At 44.2% G+C, this 14,783-nt stretch overlaps 1 protein-coding gene across 1 annotated transcript in view; it reads right to left on the bottom strand.

Moving 5' to 3' along the window:
- Positions 1-14,783, bottom strand: part of dars1 (aspartyl-tRNA synthetase 1) — a 51,795-nt gene that overhangs the window by 23,100 nt on the left and 13,912 nt on the right. Inside the window, exons 6-7 of the mRNA XM_072685354.1 lie at positions 14,056-14,158; positions 838-940 (exon numbers count right to left, since the gene is read on the bottom strand). Coding sequence (XP_072541455.1) covers positions 838-940; positions 14,056-14,158 — 206 coding nt within the window. The remainder of the gene's footprint in view (positions 1-837; positions 941-14,055; positions 14,159-14,783) is intronic.

Genomic DNA, 14,783 nt, shown 5'->3' with positions numbered 1-14,783 from the left:
ACCTTGTGCTTCCACTCTCTGGCCACTTTATTAGAAACCCCTACCTTGTGCTTCCACTCACTGGCCACTTTATTAGAAACCCCTACCTTGTGCTTCCACTCACTGGCCACTTTATTAGAAACGCCTACCTTGTGCTTCTACTCACTGGCCACTTTATTAGAAACACCTAGCTTGTGCTTCCACTCTCTGGCCACTTTATTAGAAACCCCTACCTTGTGCTTCCACTCACTGGCCACTTTATTAGAAACACCTACCTTGTGCTTCCACTCACTGGCCACTTTATTAGAAACACCTACCTCGTGCTTTCACTCACTGGCCACTTTATTAGAAACACCTACCTTGTGCTTCCACTCACTGGCCACTTTATTAGAAACCCCTACCTCGTGCTTCCACTCACTGGCCACTTTATTAGAAACCCCTACCTCGTGCTTCCACTCACTGGCCACTTTATTAGAAACCCCTACCTCGTGCTTCCACTCACTGGCCACTTTATTAGAAACCCCTACCTCGTGCTTCCACTCACTGGCCACTTTATTAGAAACCCCTACCTTGTGCTTCCACTCACTGGCCACTTCATTAGAAATGCCTACCTTGTGTTTCCACTCTCTGGCCACTTTATTAGAAACCCCTACCTCATCCTTCCACTCACTGGTCACTTTATTAGAAACCCCTACCCTGTGCTTCCACTCTCTGATAAAGTGGGCAGTAAATTAGTCCATTAGGTGTTCAGGGGGTGAGCTGTGTGGTCACTCTCACGCTCACTCTCAGACTGTACGTGTGAGTGCAGTGGGATCCTGAACAGGAAGTGCTGTATAAATGAAAGGTCAGTACTGTTACCCTCTCAATGTGCAGCTCCACATCCTGCTGAGAGCAGCTCTCAATCTTCTGCTCCACCGTCTGCACCACTGCCTCCACATCCACAATGCTCTCCTTCGTGATGCTGCACAGAGGAGCACACACACACACACACACACACACACACACACACACACTTTACAGAGACAGTCTGACAGAACCCCCCCCCCACTTCACCCTGATCAGTGGTGGTCTCAGAACCTGGCTGACTGTACTCAGTAATGTCGATAGTATTTGTACCCGGACTGGTATCGGTTTTAATACTATTTGCAGTCGGGCTTGTTTCTGACTTGAAAGTATTTGTACTCAGAACTTTTCTTGGATTTGATAGTGTTCATACTCTGACTTGTCCAGAATTTTGCTAGCATTTGTTCTGACTGATCCTGGATTTGACCGCATCAGTCCTCAGACCGGTCCTGGATTTGACCGCATCAGTCCTCAGACCGGTCCTGGATTTGACCGCATCAGTCCTCAGACCGGTCCTGGATCTGTCCGCATCAGTCCTCAGACCGGTCCTGGATCTGTCCGCATCAGTCCTCGGACTGGTCTTGGATCTGTCCGCATCAGTCCTCAGACCGGTCCTGGATCTGTCCGCATCAGTCCTCGGACTGGTCTTGGATCTGTCCGCATCAGTCCTCGGACTGGTCTTGGATCTGTCCGCATCAGTCCTCAGACCGGTCCTGGATCTGTCCGCATCAGTCCTCGGACTGGTCTTGGATCTGTCCGCATCAGTCCTCAGACCGGTCCTGGATCTGACCGCATCAGTCCTCAGACCGGTCCTGGATCTGACCGCATCAGTCCTCAGACCGGTCTTGGATCTGACCGCATCAGTCCTCAGACCGGTCTTGGATCTGCTATCATCGGTCCTCAGACCGGTCCAGGATTTGCTAGCTTCAGCCCTCAGACTGGTCCTGGATTTGACCGCATCGGCCCTCAGACTGATCCTGGATTTGCTAGCTTCAGCCTTCAGACCGATCCTAGATTTGACCGCATGAGTCGTCTGACTGGATATGCTAACATTTATACTCTGACCTATCCTGTATTTACTAGCATCTGTTCCTGGACTCGTCCTGGATTTGACCGCATCAGTCTTCAGACCGGTCCTGGATTTGACCGCATCAGTCCTCAGACCGGACCTGGATTTGACCGCATCAGTCTTCAGACCGGTCCTGGATTTGACCGCATCAGTCCTCAGACCGGACCTGGATTTGACCGCATCAGTCCTCAGACCGGACCTGGATTTGACCGCATCAGTCCTCAGACCGGTCCTGGATTTGACCGCATCAGTCCTCAGACCGGTCCTGGATTTGACCGCATCAGTTTCTGGATATGCTAACATTTATACTCTGACCTGTCCTGTATTTGCTAGCATCTGTTCCTGGACTGGTCCTGGATTTGATAGCTTTACTCTAGATCAACATGGACAATCCAAATAATGTCAACACCAAGTCAAGTCCAAGAAGAATTGTCCAAGATAACGAAAATAAACTATAAACAGAGGCAGATCCTATGAGGTCTGCACTGGAGGCTGGATTCTGTGTGAGGGGAAATGAGGCACTATAAAGGGGTACGTTCCATTAACAGCTGCCATCTGAGACATTCAGAGAGATGTTTTGACAGAGAGAGGAAGTAGTCTGTGGAAACCATGACATCACCTCCTTGTGAAATAACACCTTGCCTCGTTTTTTTTTATATATCTGTTGTTTTGTTAATGTGACTGTGTGTGGTTCCTCTTTGTTCACTGCCAAACAAACTGATCACTGTTGGCAACAGAAACCACACACACACACACACACACACACACACACACACACACTCTAACACTTCCACTACTTTCACTGCAGTGAGAGAGCTGCCTATCCGCATGCATGCAGAACGAGTACTTCAAGGTCGACAGTACAAAAATAAGACGCCTCACTGTACTACACACCACTAACTATGAAACTGCATACACACTCTCTGTACCGATCACACACAGCGGGTCTTCCTTAACTGATTCTAAGGGGTACCCCAGATTAGCAGGTGGACGCCGTGTCCAAATTGGCCCGCAAAGAGGATCAGTACGTACAACTGGAGCTTTCCATCACAGTATAAAAGCAGCTCACGGATCTATTAGGCAGCAGGTGAACGGTCAGTCCTTGAAGCTGCTGAAACAGGAAAAATGGACAAGCGTGGACTGAAGAATCTGAGACACTTTAAAAAGAGAACCAAACTGAGGTTCTAGAACATCTCCAGAACATCAGCATGCATCAGGTCTTGTGGGGTTGTTTCCTCCTGGTATGCAGTGGTCAGCACCTACCAAAAGTGCTCCAAGGAAGGACAACCGGTGAACTGGCGAAAGGGTCATGAGCATCCAAGGCTCTTTGACGCTCAGGACTTTGGTACTAGATACCTACACAATCAGTGCACATAAGGGGTTCATAACACATGTATGGAAAAGTGGAAAACAGAGGGTCAATCAGGTCCCCCAAATGTTCTTAGAAACGGCCCTCAAGTTTCCAAAAGCAGTCCAGTACAAAGATCCTGCAACAGTAACGGTCTTCTCCATCAGCTGAGCCTGAATTTAGACCTTAATTAAGCACAGGAACAACAAACGGCATGACTGGGACGGGCCTGGACCCTGCAGGGACCTGATTTCACCTCACTGTGTTCTTCTAGAAGGTTGATACTACAATAAAGGCTCTTAGAACTGAACTTCGGAGAGCTCAAACGGGTGCTACCTGCTCCGCTACTGCAAAGGTGTTGCCGCTGTGGTGCACAGGCAGGCGAAGAAGCGAGGCAAAAGGTGTAAGGAATAGAGGGGGTGGCGGAGAAGGCGAAGGTGATGAAGGCCACGTTTCCTCTGTTTCTCAGGGAGGTTTAGGTGATTTCCTGGCACTGATTCGAAGGCAGACACACTGCTGAGTGCGAGCTGTGTTTGTTTTCTGCCCTGTGTGAACGATGTTCAGGGTGATTTAGGTGATTTCCATTAGCAGATATTACCACAAACACTTTTGCCATGGGGCTGAGGCTGCAAAATTATTTCCCAGAGGCCGAAACGGTGCCAGCAGATGTCTTCATCAACTCTCAGATTCACTAAGGAGCCTATTTAACTACAGCCAAATAAACAGCATCACTGGAAATGGGATTTTCAGAGCGCTCTTTAATGCCCGGCCTAGAAACCCAGTTAACTAAAGCAGGGTAAGCTGCAGTCATGTGGAATAAATTACACCACCCTATGAAACCCTTTGTCTTCGCCACCCCTGGTCTCGGTCTAGGCGTTCTCTGGGAAACTTGAGTTTCGCCCTGTGTGTGTAAGGGTTTCCTTCTTGCTCATCTTCCAAGATCATCAGTCTTGTTCGGTCTCTTTCTGACGGTAGATGCTATACTTTGGCATCAGCTGTGGGTTGAACTTGCTAGAACGGTCTGATCTGGTCATGCCGGTCAGATGTTCCTCTTGTAGATGATTTAGTGGAACATCTGATTTCTAACTGTTCTGAGATCTGTTTAAACCCCTGCCCAGACTCCTCTGCATCTCCACCCTTCTTTTGAAGGCCTCAGAGAGCTCTCTGGATCTGGCCATGATGGTGAGCTATTTCACCCCTCACTTCAACCATCAATCAAGATCAGACCAGACTAAAGGCTGCGTCCCAATTTGGGGTTCTACACTCTAACACTATAAGGTATAGACTATACACTAGTCCTGATAGTGTGGGTTCAGCAGGTTAGTACACTAAATATTAACACACTGATCCGTTTCTACTAACAGGAAGCGATACTAAACCACCATATAGAGTGGTTGTTTAGTTTAGGGAAGCCAGGTATCGAACCCACAACCCTGTGCTCTAGTCACTGAGCCGCCACTGCCTGTACCGCCACTGCCTGTACTGCCACTGCCAACTTTGACTGTAGTGGGTGGAGCTAAACGGCTGGAGGCTGAATAAGTGGGCGTGTATAATTATCATTATCATATTATTATTAATTATACATTATAATTAAAAATAACAGTATGATGGTATGACCAACATCCAGCCATTTCGGTTAAGTCACTGCAGACGGAACGAACGTCCCACTGTTCATTCACACTGACGTTATAAGTAGGGGTTTCAGCCCACAACACTTTTTACTGAAACACAGTTCAAGGCAGCCAATCAGAAGAGAGTGCATTTACATAAATTGCACATATTTCATTTGAAAGGAACTGAGTTCAGTTCTGTTCAAGTTAAACTGAAAGGGAATCAACCAGTTTCAAAGTAAGTGAACTCCTAAGCAATAAGCACTTCTCAACCCAAATGACTTCTTTAGAACCAACACCCTGCCTGGGGACTCTGAATTATGGGTAGTGATCATCATATGACACGTCTGATCTGCTGAGCTACGCTAAAACTCTTGATAATCGTAGTCGAACAGCATCAGCAAGCTGTTAAAAGCCATATATATATACACACACACACACACACACACACACACACACACATTTTCTCCTCAAATTTGGATCGACAATTACCCAACCCATACCTCCCCCCTCATCGCACACGATGCCCCTGGCACAAGTGAAGACGGACCAACACACGCCCCCTCAATTCTCAAACTGCCGCCGATGCAACATCGCCGGGCGACCAACGAGCCTGGGCGGAATCTCTGCATACCCGGCTCCAGCGCAACAGCCTGCAGACGCCAGCGACAGCTAGCGACGGCCAGCACTGGCGCAAAACGATGTGGAGAGAGCGCCATCTACCCACCCTGGAGAGAGCAAGGCCAGCTGTGCTGTCTCAGAGCCTCGGCTGCCGATGGCTGGCAGTGTGACGGAATTTGAACCAGCGACCCTCTGATTGTAGCGACAGTGCCTTAGACTGTGCCCCCGTTTTTCACTTTTTAACATAATAGGAATCGGACAGTAGGTATCATCAGAACTTCATGATGAATGGACCAATGGAACTGCTCTAGAATGACCTGGAATAAAACCTTTTACACTGACTTCCATTAAATGGACCAATGGAACTGCTCTAGAATGACCTGGAATAAAACCTTTTACACTGACTTCCATTAAAAGCCAAGACGGTTTTTCCTTCTCCTGTGAAATTGACATGAGAGCGACGATATGCTGAGCCTTCATTCCTTCAATCAACTTTTAACTCTCGTTTGGTTTGGTTTTCCAAGACAGAGCCGTGAACTGGGGATGTTATCTTTTTTTTTTATGCTCTGATCAATCAATCAGACGACCAAACCACCCCCGTCCAGAGGGGTCCCGAATTCAGGCCTTTGGGGGTCAGTTTGGAGAAGCTCAGAGTGTTTACTGTAGAAGCTCCAGATCTCATCAGAACAGATAAAAAAGGTTTCTCCTGGACGCCCCCCAGTCCAGCCAGCACAGCGTGGAGGATGTGTTCAACTCCATCAGCAGCAGCAGCAGCAGCAGCTCACCTGATTTACCATCATTAAGCCCTGATTTACCACCAAACCAGGTGTTGATCTGAGGAGAACTCTAAATAATACTAGACTCCATGAGGAGAACTTTGGAGATGTTCTAATGATGAACACAGTGATGGAGAACCACCACCACTTTCTGCAGGAACGTTATTATTAGTGTTTATTCTAGATAAGGAGCTTTTCAATGATTTCCACAGGGGCCGAAAATGTCTGAAGTCTTTGAAACGTTCTGAAAAGTCCCTAAACTTTTGATGCACAGTGTCTGAGGCTGCACTGCAGGCCTGACGTTGGACTACGGAGGCAGGTTGTTTATGTGGAGTGGACTCTTCTTGCGTCACTCGTGATTTCACACTTTCACAGCGGCGCTGCAATCGGCTCAACTGCCACTTTAAACCACAAGGTCTTACTTAATGAAAAAAGGGGAAGCTGGAGGAGACACTTAGCACAGCAGCTGAGCAGCCACACCAGATCACGCTCACCTAAACCATTAATTCAGCAACACAGGCTGAACAAAGTGTACAGTACACCATGACCCTATGCCCCAATTATTCACCCACTTAAATAGGCATAACCTTTCTAATCTATAGCTGCAATCAAATTCTTCAGTCCTGCTGCGAATGTTTAAGGTCTCTGTAGCCCTTTGTCCCCTCATAAGAGACACATTCCCAACATCAGGTGGCAAATCAAGGGCTTCAGCAGGTGCGCTTAAGATAACCCACATCAAATTCTAAGTTGGCGTTGGCCTACAAAGCCAAGACTGGACCAGCCAGCCCTTCCGTACTTGATGGCGATGGTCAAAAGCCGATCCTCACCAAGAGCCCTTGCAGCTTCAAGTACAGCTCGGCTCGACCTGTCATCCTTTAAGATCCACGGAAGACAAGCGTCCAGACTTTTTACTGTCCTGCACCGAAGTGGTGGAACGAGCTTCCCCTGGGTGTCCGAACAGCAGAGTCCAACACTCGCTGTCCTCAAACCCAGACTGAAGACCCTCCTCTTCTGAGAGGACTTGGGTGAAGAGTAGAGTATCATGGTCTCCATATTGACTTGTGTTTAGTAGAGTCTAAGATTAGAGGATCTGAATTTTAGTCTATTCAAACTAGCTGAGGTTCTTCTTCAGTAAACAGTGAAGGTAAGTAAGGGCGTCTGCTAAAAGCCATAAATGTAAATGTATGGTCTGTGACGTTTAACTGCATGTTAGAAACACGGCAAATGAGTCAAGACAGTCGTCCAGACAGTTCGGAGAAGAGCTCACACCCTTTTGGACGAATGAGGACAAGAATCCAGAAAGAAGTTCCCAGAGATCCAGCTCGCAAGTTCAGAGTTGAAGGAACCTGGACGTGGCAGAAAGAGGCAGCCATCATCTGAGGAGGCCTAGAGTGACTGCAGAAGACTGGCAGCGAGGTTCGATGGCAGCCGGCACTGAGGTTTCAGTTTGCACAGTGAGGCCCATACCTAAACTGAAGGTCTCCATGCCTGTGCACCTTTACCTCTAGACAGCCTGCTCAGAATCAGATAACTCAGCCACGGAAGTTCTGGAATTCTGTTCTGTGGAGCGATGTGGAAAAAAACTGGACCTTTTCGGGTCTATGGATCAGCTGTAGGTCTGGAGGTGGATGAAGCATACACTGAAAAGAACACCCTGCCTACAGTGAAGCATGGCGGCGGCTCGGTGATGTTCTGGGGCTGCTTTGCTTCCTCTTGCCCTGGAAACCAGCAAGATGGATTCAATCAAGTATCAGGAAATCCAAGGAGAAAACCTCAAGCTTGGGTGTCATTGGACCTTCCAACAGATCAATGACTGATCAATGAAAGTCCCAGACCTCAAAGACCACCAATGTTTGTTTCAGAAGAAACCTTGGCAGGTTCTGGAGTGGTCGTCACAGTCGTCTGAACTGATCCCCAATAGAGAATCTACGACGGGATGTGAAGTCGTCGGTTGCAGCAGCAAACCCAAGAGCATCAGTGAACCGGAGGCCACTGCCCATGAGGAATGGGCAAAGATTCCTCAGGAACGCTGCTGCCATCACGTTTGCAGCGGGTCAGAACCACAGAAAGGTTCTCTAGTACGTACTAAACACTTGTAATGAGGAGGCTGAATAACTCTGAGACTACAGTAGTCATATGAATAATGAACAATACTTGAATAATGGAGCTTATTTGATATTTATATATATGTAATATATTAATATATTATTTACGTAAATGTTCTGGAGATATTGATGGGGAGATATTTAAGGAGGCTATTTGAGTAAAATTAAGAAGTGCAGCTGTAAACAGCTGGGCAACACGACCCAAGAACAATAACAAGCAGTGCAGTGTTGTGAGACTGCATTTCAAAAGAAAGGACCTGTCTGAGTGTTTGTGCCGTAGGGGAATTTCTAAAGTACAATCAGTGAAATCCCCCCGAACTTCTTTTCCTTTCCTTCTAAACTAGTTTTGGTTCCCCTTTACAATTCTCGATTACTTCTGTAAGTCAACAATTTAATTAACAGCCCACCGGACGCAGATATTCAGAGGCCTGGAATGGCCCTGAGAAAGAGAACAAAGGTCAGAGTCCTCCACCGCAGCAGTATGGAGGAAGTAGAGGTGGAGAGGTCACATGAGGACTGCCTCGTCACTCTCCATAGTGCTGTGGAAAGTGTCTGAGGTCAGTCAAACACCAGGTCAGTGTGACACTCAGGACTGGACAAGAGAAAAGCAACGGTGGAGGACTATCCATTTGCAGTGCGGTATTAACCAACGGCATTCTGGTGGGGTCACATGAACGGTGGTTTACCAGTGAAACAAGCATCAGAACAATGACTTCCCCTTTAAGACCTAAAACTATGCACTGTCTTCAAACCCAGTAACGCTTTACAGTCTCAGAGGGAGGACTGAGGACCGGAGAGATGACAATGCCCCTCTTACCAAGTTCATTATCAAGTATATAAGTACAATTATTATTAAAATACATTTTATTATTATTATTATTATTACTATTATTATATTAAGCAGGGGCTAGTAACTATATTTACCAACAATTTAAAGTTGAGGGCCTGTGTAATCTTGAGTAAATACGACCATATAATTATTAAGCCATGCTTTCAGTCCAGTATTTCTTAAAATAAATAAATAAATAAATAAAACTATTTATTCAGTCTGGCTTTCATAGTGTTTTATATAAACTTTCTCCTAGTCTTAATATCCATTCTAATATACTTTGAGTTTTTTACCAGCAATATTTAATAATTATTGCCTTTTTCTTTTATTATTTATTAGATTTTTATTTTTTTATTTATTTTAATAAAAAAAAAAATTACACTTTATTACCATAATTATTTATCTTTTATGTTTTATATTAAATATTAAATTTAATTATTATTACTCTTTATTTTATCCTTATTTAGTCAGTTTGCTATATAAATAAAGTTTGACTGATTGATTTTTAGATCACTACTTAATTTATTATAACGACCTTCTGCATAAATTTTCCAGCATTATGTTGCGCACTAAATTTCTGCTCACTTCACTCATCTCTTACACTTTACTGATCTTGCACAATATGTCCACATGTTTGTGGACACCCCCTTCTAATGAATGCACTACTTTGAAGCTGCACCCATTGCTGAGACAGATGTGCAAATGCACAAAAACATATTAGTCAGAATGAGTCATCAGTCGAAAGAAGACACTGTGAACTTCCCACACAGCTCAAAACTCAATATTACATTTTGGCATTTATTTGTGTCCAACTGGACTTGAATGAGGTCAGACTGGTGTAATCTGGCTTAATGGTTAAAGAACCGGTCTGACAAGTTGTGGACACCCCTTCTAATGAATAATTTCAGATACATTAAGTTGACCCTTTGCTGACACATGTGTGTAAATGCACACACACAGCTTGTCTAGTCCCTGTAGAGAAGTACTGCCAATAGAATAGGACTCTCTGCAGGAGCAGATGAGCATGACCCTATTGTCTCCATGCTGCCTAATGCCTGGCGTGGGCTAGTAGAGGGGCATATAAAGCCCCCCCAGCATTGAGGAGCTGTGGAGCAGTGGAAGAACTGTGTTCTCTGGAATGATGGATGATGGAGCTCCATCCAGTACTTTTGGGATGAGTTGGGGATCAAAGAATATTAGGAAAAAAGCAATTAATAAGCAGATGTCCCAATACTTTTGTCCAAATATAGTACATATGTTATTGTCATTTCTTTTATAGCTATTTTATTTACTATTTCATGTTCACAGGAGTAGACAGTTACCAGAGCATATCAATACAAGTTTTACCATGTATGACAAAGTCTCAGCACACATGGCCAGCCATCCAAAGGCTGGGATCTGCTCACAATTTTTTCAGAAATTATATATATAAAAATAAATAAAACAAACGTAAGATATAAAGGTCCACACATCAACAACAAGTCAGCTGGTGAAATCTCCTCCCTCCTAGATCTTCCTCCATCAGCTGTGAGTGGTGGTGTTATTGAACAGTGGAAGAGTTTAGGAGGAACAGCTCACAGAGAGCAGCTCAGCCACAGAGTGTCTGTCAGACCACGTAAAGTTACAGAGCGGGGTCAGGGCCGAGTGCTGAGCTCAGAGCAGAGTGCAGAAAAGCCTCCAACTGACTCAGTAACTGCAGCAGAGCTCCAGACCTGCTGCTGCTGGTAGAGCTTAGAGCAAAGGGGGACCAGCTCCATATGAATGCTCCTGTAGGTGTCCAAATACATTTGTCCATATAGTGTATAGTCCGCTTGTGAAAACCATGCGTATTAGCTCATGGCTGACTGGCTACCTGTCAATTATTGAACGAGGTAATCTGTTCAGGCAGTGTCTTCATCACCATTAGGTGAAGAACTTTCTGTGAGGAGCTCTGAGAGCTTCAGACGTCTGCTTCCCTTCACCACCGCTGTAAACAGTTCAGACTGGGTCAGGTTATCTAGAACGGCGCGTTTTACACCAAACCCACCAAACCCACCAAACCCTACTCTGACTGAGTTTGTTTAGACCTTAATCATGAAATAAATGGCTGGAATTCCCCTTTCTAACTCCAGCACGTCACTTACTCGATGTGTCAGACTGCTCAGTCACTTTACCCGTCGGCATGTTGCTTAAACCAACGTTATGTAGACTAAACCTGAGCAGAGTGTTTATTTCATCAGTTAGCAAGCTGATTTGTTTACAATAAACAGCTTATTGTTATGAAATTCTGAATTTAAAGCAACACTATGTAAAATTCTACCATAAACGAACAGCTTCAAAATCATTGTGCTGCTCCACTGCCTGTAATAGCGTCTACAGCCCGGCTGCTCCAGGCTCGACACACTGCCAACTGCACTATGTAACTCCGGTGAAGCGGGCAGGACAACACCAACCCGAGTCATACTGGTTCAAAACTCCTTCCCCAGTCCACATACTTCTGTATGTCTCAGCTTCTGAACTTCGTGCTCTTTCAAGGTAGCTAAAAGCGCAAAATCCACCTTCCGACACTAGGGGGAGCCTAGGAGCAAGAAATGCCAATCTCACATAACGCTGTTTTAAGTAAATACTACTTCTGGCTCCACAATCTTCAGATGGAGCTGTTTGTTGAGATGTTTACTAACCTGTACAAAGCCGCTGTACAAGGCTACAATGATAAACATAGGAGTGCCATGCTTGCCCTATATATCATATATCATAATTATAATATAAATAATATAAATAATATTTATGTAATTTCATAGATTAATGGAAGCTCTAAAAACATTAATATCCAGAATGAAGCTCTAAAAACATTAATATCCAGAATGAAGCTCTAATAGCATTAATATCCGGTATGAAGCTCTAATAGCATTAATATCCGGTATGAAGTTCTAATGACATTAATATCCGGTATGAAGTTCTAATGACATTAATATCCGGTATGAAGCTCTAATAGCATTAATATCCAGAATGAAGTTCTAATAACATTAATATCCAGAATGAAGCTCTAATAACATTAATATCCAGTATGAAGCTCTAATATCATCAATATCCAGTATGAAGCTCTAATAACATCAATATCCAGTATGAAGCTCTAATAACATCAATATCCAGTATGAAGCTCTAATAACATCAATATCCAGTATGAAGCTCTAATAACAACAATATCCAGAATGAAGCTCTAATAACATCAATATCCAGAATGAAGCTCTAATAACATCAATATCCAGTATGAAGCTCTAATATCATTAATATCCAGTATGAAGCTCTAATAACATCAATATCCAGAATGAAGCTCTAATAACATTAATATCCAGAATGAAGTTCTAATAACATCAATATCCAGTGTGAAGCTCTAATAACATCAATATCCAGTGTGAAGCTCTAATAACATCAATATCCAGAATGAAGCTCTAATAACATTAATATCCAGTATGAAGCTCTAATAACATCAATATCCAGTGTGAAGCTCTAATAACATCAATATCCAGTATGAAGCTCTAATAACATCAATATCCAGAATGAAGCTCTAATAACATCAATATCCAGTATGAAGCTCTAATAACATCAATATCCAGTATGAGTCTACCATTATAAGCCTCAGTTGGATCAATTTTGGGAGGGTCATAATTATAATATAAATAATATTTATATAATTTAATGGATTAATGGAAGTTGTGTGAGATGGGATTAAAGTTAACTACTACTTCTTGCAAATGTATCCTTTCTACTGCTTTTAGAAATGACATGTATATCACTTTTAACTACAGAACCCTTAATAAACCTGCGTCAGACCAGCTGCCACCCTCCAGTCAGACCACCAGGCTCACCCACCACCACCACCCACGTCAGACCAGCGGCACACCCTCCTAACACTGCTACCTGACCAATGACCATGTTCAAACCTAAATGGACCTTTTAACTACCTGCCACTATTAACCATCATTACTCAGAGCATCACGGCCATGACTATATTAAGTTCTACTACACCATGATTATTATATTATAATTATGATCAGAGCAGTTCAACAGTTTAGATGGTTTGTTAACTTATTTAAATCAATAATTTATAATCAGTTCTGATCAGAGGAGGACGGGTCGGGTCTCCCTTGTGAGTCTTGGTTCCTTCCAAGGTTTCTTCCTCCAGCTCTGAGGGATGTTCTCCTGCACTGTGGTCCTTGGCTGCTCACTGGGGGTCTTTTTATGATGTTGATTTCTTGTCTTTTACTAATGACTGATTGCATAAAGCTGCTTTGTAACAACAACTTATAAAAAGCTATACAAATAAAATTGATTTGATATGAATTCTGCCAAAATAAACTTCAATACGATCAATAAAACTATATAAAACGTGGCACAATAAAAGGAAAACCCTCAACTGCCTCCATCCCATCATTCTATCCCCTGTCTCTCAGCAGTAGAAGCTCCAGATCCCATCAGAACAGATGCAGGTGAACAAAACTGCCTGAAGTTCTTGAAGTTGTGTGAGACCCAGTCAGGTAAAGTGAAACCAAGGCGTTAAGACACAGTAAGTGGTTTTCCTCTGTTTTTCGGAGAGAGTTTTTGGCCTGGGGGGCTTTCAAGTCCTCTCTCTGACCCCAAACTGGCGCTAATTCATTACAGACAGGCTTTTAAACCCCACTGTCTCTCTTCTGATCTTTCCGCTGTTTGTTATTTTAAGAAGAGCGACCCATTACGCCGCTGAATGGCCGCAGCATCTGAGCGCACACAGAAACTCAGCCTTTTGTGTAGAAGAGAAACACTATCGATTGGCCCTGAGCGTGTTAAAACGGGAGCCGACGCTGGGAGGTCACTTTTCCCACCATTGTTAGACAGGAAGTGCCGCCCCATACTTACTTTGCGGCAAACTTGACCATCTGCTTGCTGGCCCGATCTCCCACAGCCACCAGAGCCTGGACGTTAAACTGCTGCTGACGCAGGACCAAGAAACACTGCTTCCCTGAGAACGCAGAACAGAAAACAAACCAAAAAACAAAACAGCGGGTCAGCTTTTACATTCCTGGAGAGGAAAAAACAGACGGTCAGGTTCCACAGGTTCCCCATCCATCAAACTTCAAAGACTAATTTACACTTAGCCACGTCACAGAGCTTTAACAGCTGTGCTGGAGGAGATACCAGCACACACTTACTGGACTTCCAACATCCAACAATCAGTGAGGCTTTAAAATAAACACCACTGTAAAGAGCTCTAATATCATTAATATCCAGCATGAAGCTCTAATGGCATTAATATCCAGCATGAAGCTCTAACGGCATTAATATCCAGCATGAAGCTCTAACGGCATTAATATCCAGCATGAAGCTCTAACGGCATTAATATCCAGCATGAAGCTCTAACGGCATTAATATCCAGCATGAAGCTCTAACGGCATTAATATCCAGCATGAAGCTCTAACGGCATTAATATCCAGCATGAAGCTCTAACGGCATTAATATCCAGCATGAAGCTCTAACGGCATTAATATCCAGCATGAAGCTCTAACGGCATTAATATCCAGCATGAAGCTCTAACGGCATTAATATCCAGTATGAAGCTCTAACGGCATTAATATCCAGTATGAAGC

Source organism: Salminus brasiliensis, chromosome 8, assembly GCF_030463535.1.
Source record: "Salminus brasiliensis chromosome 8, fSalBra1.hap2, whole genome shotgun sequence".
Lineage (NCBI taxonomy): Eukaryota > Metazoa > Chordata > Actinopteri > Characiformes > Bryconidae > Salminus > Salminus brasiliensis.
The sequence above is the reverse complement of the archived record's forward strand: the minus strand, read 5'-3'. Positions and strand labels throughout refer to the sequence as shown.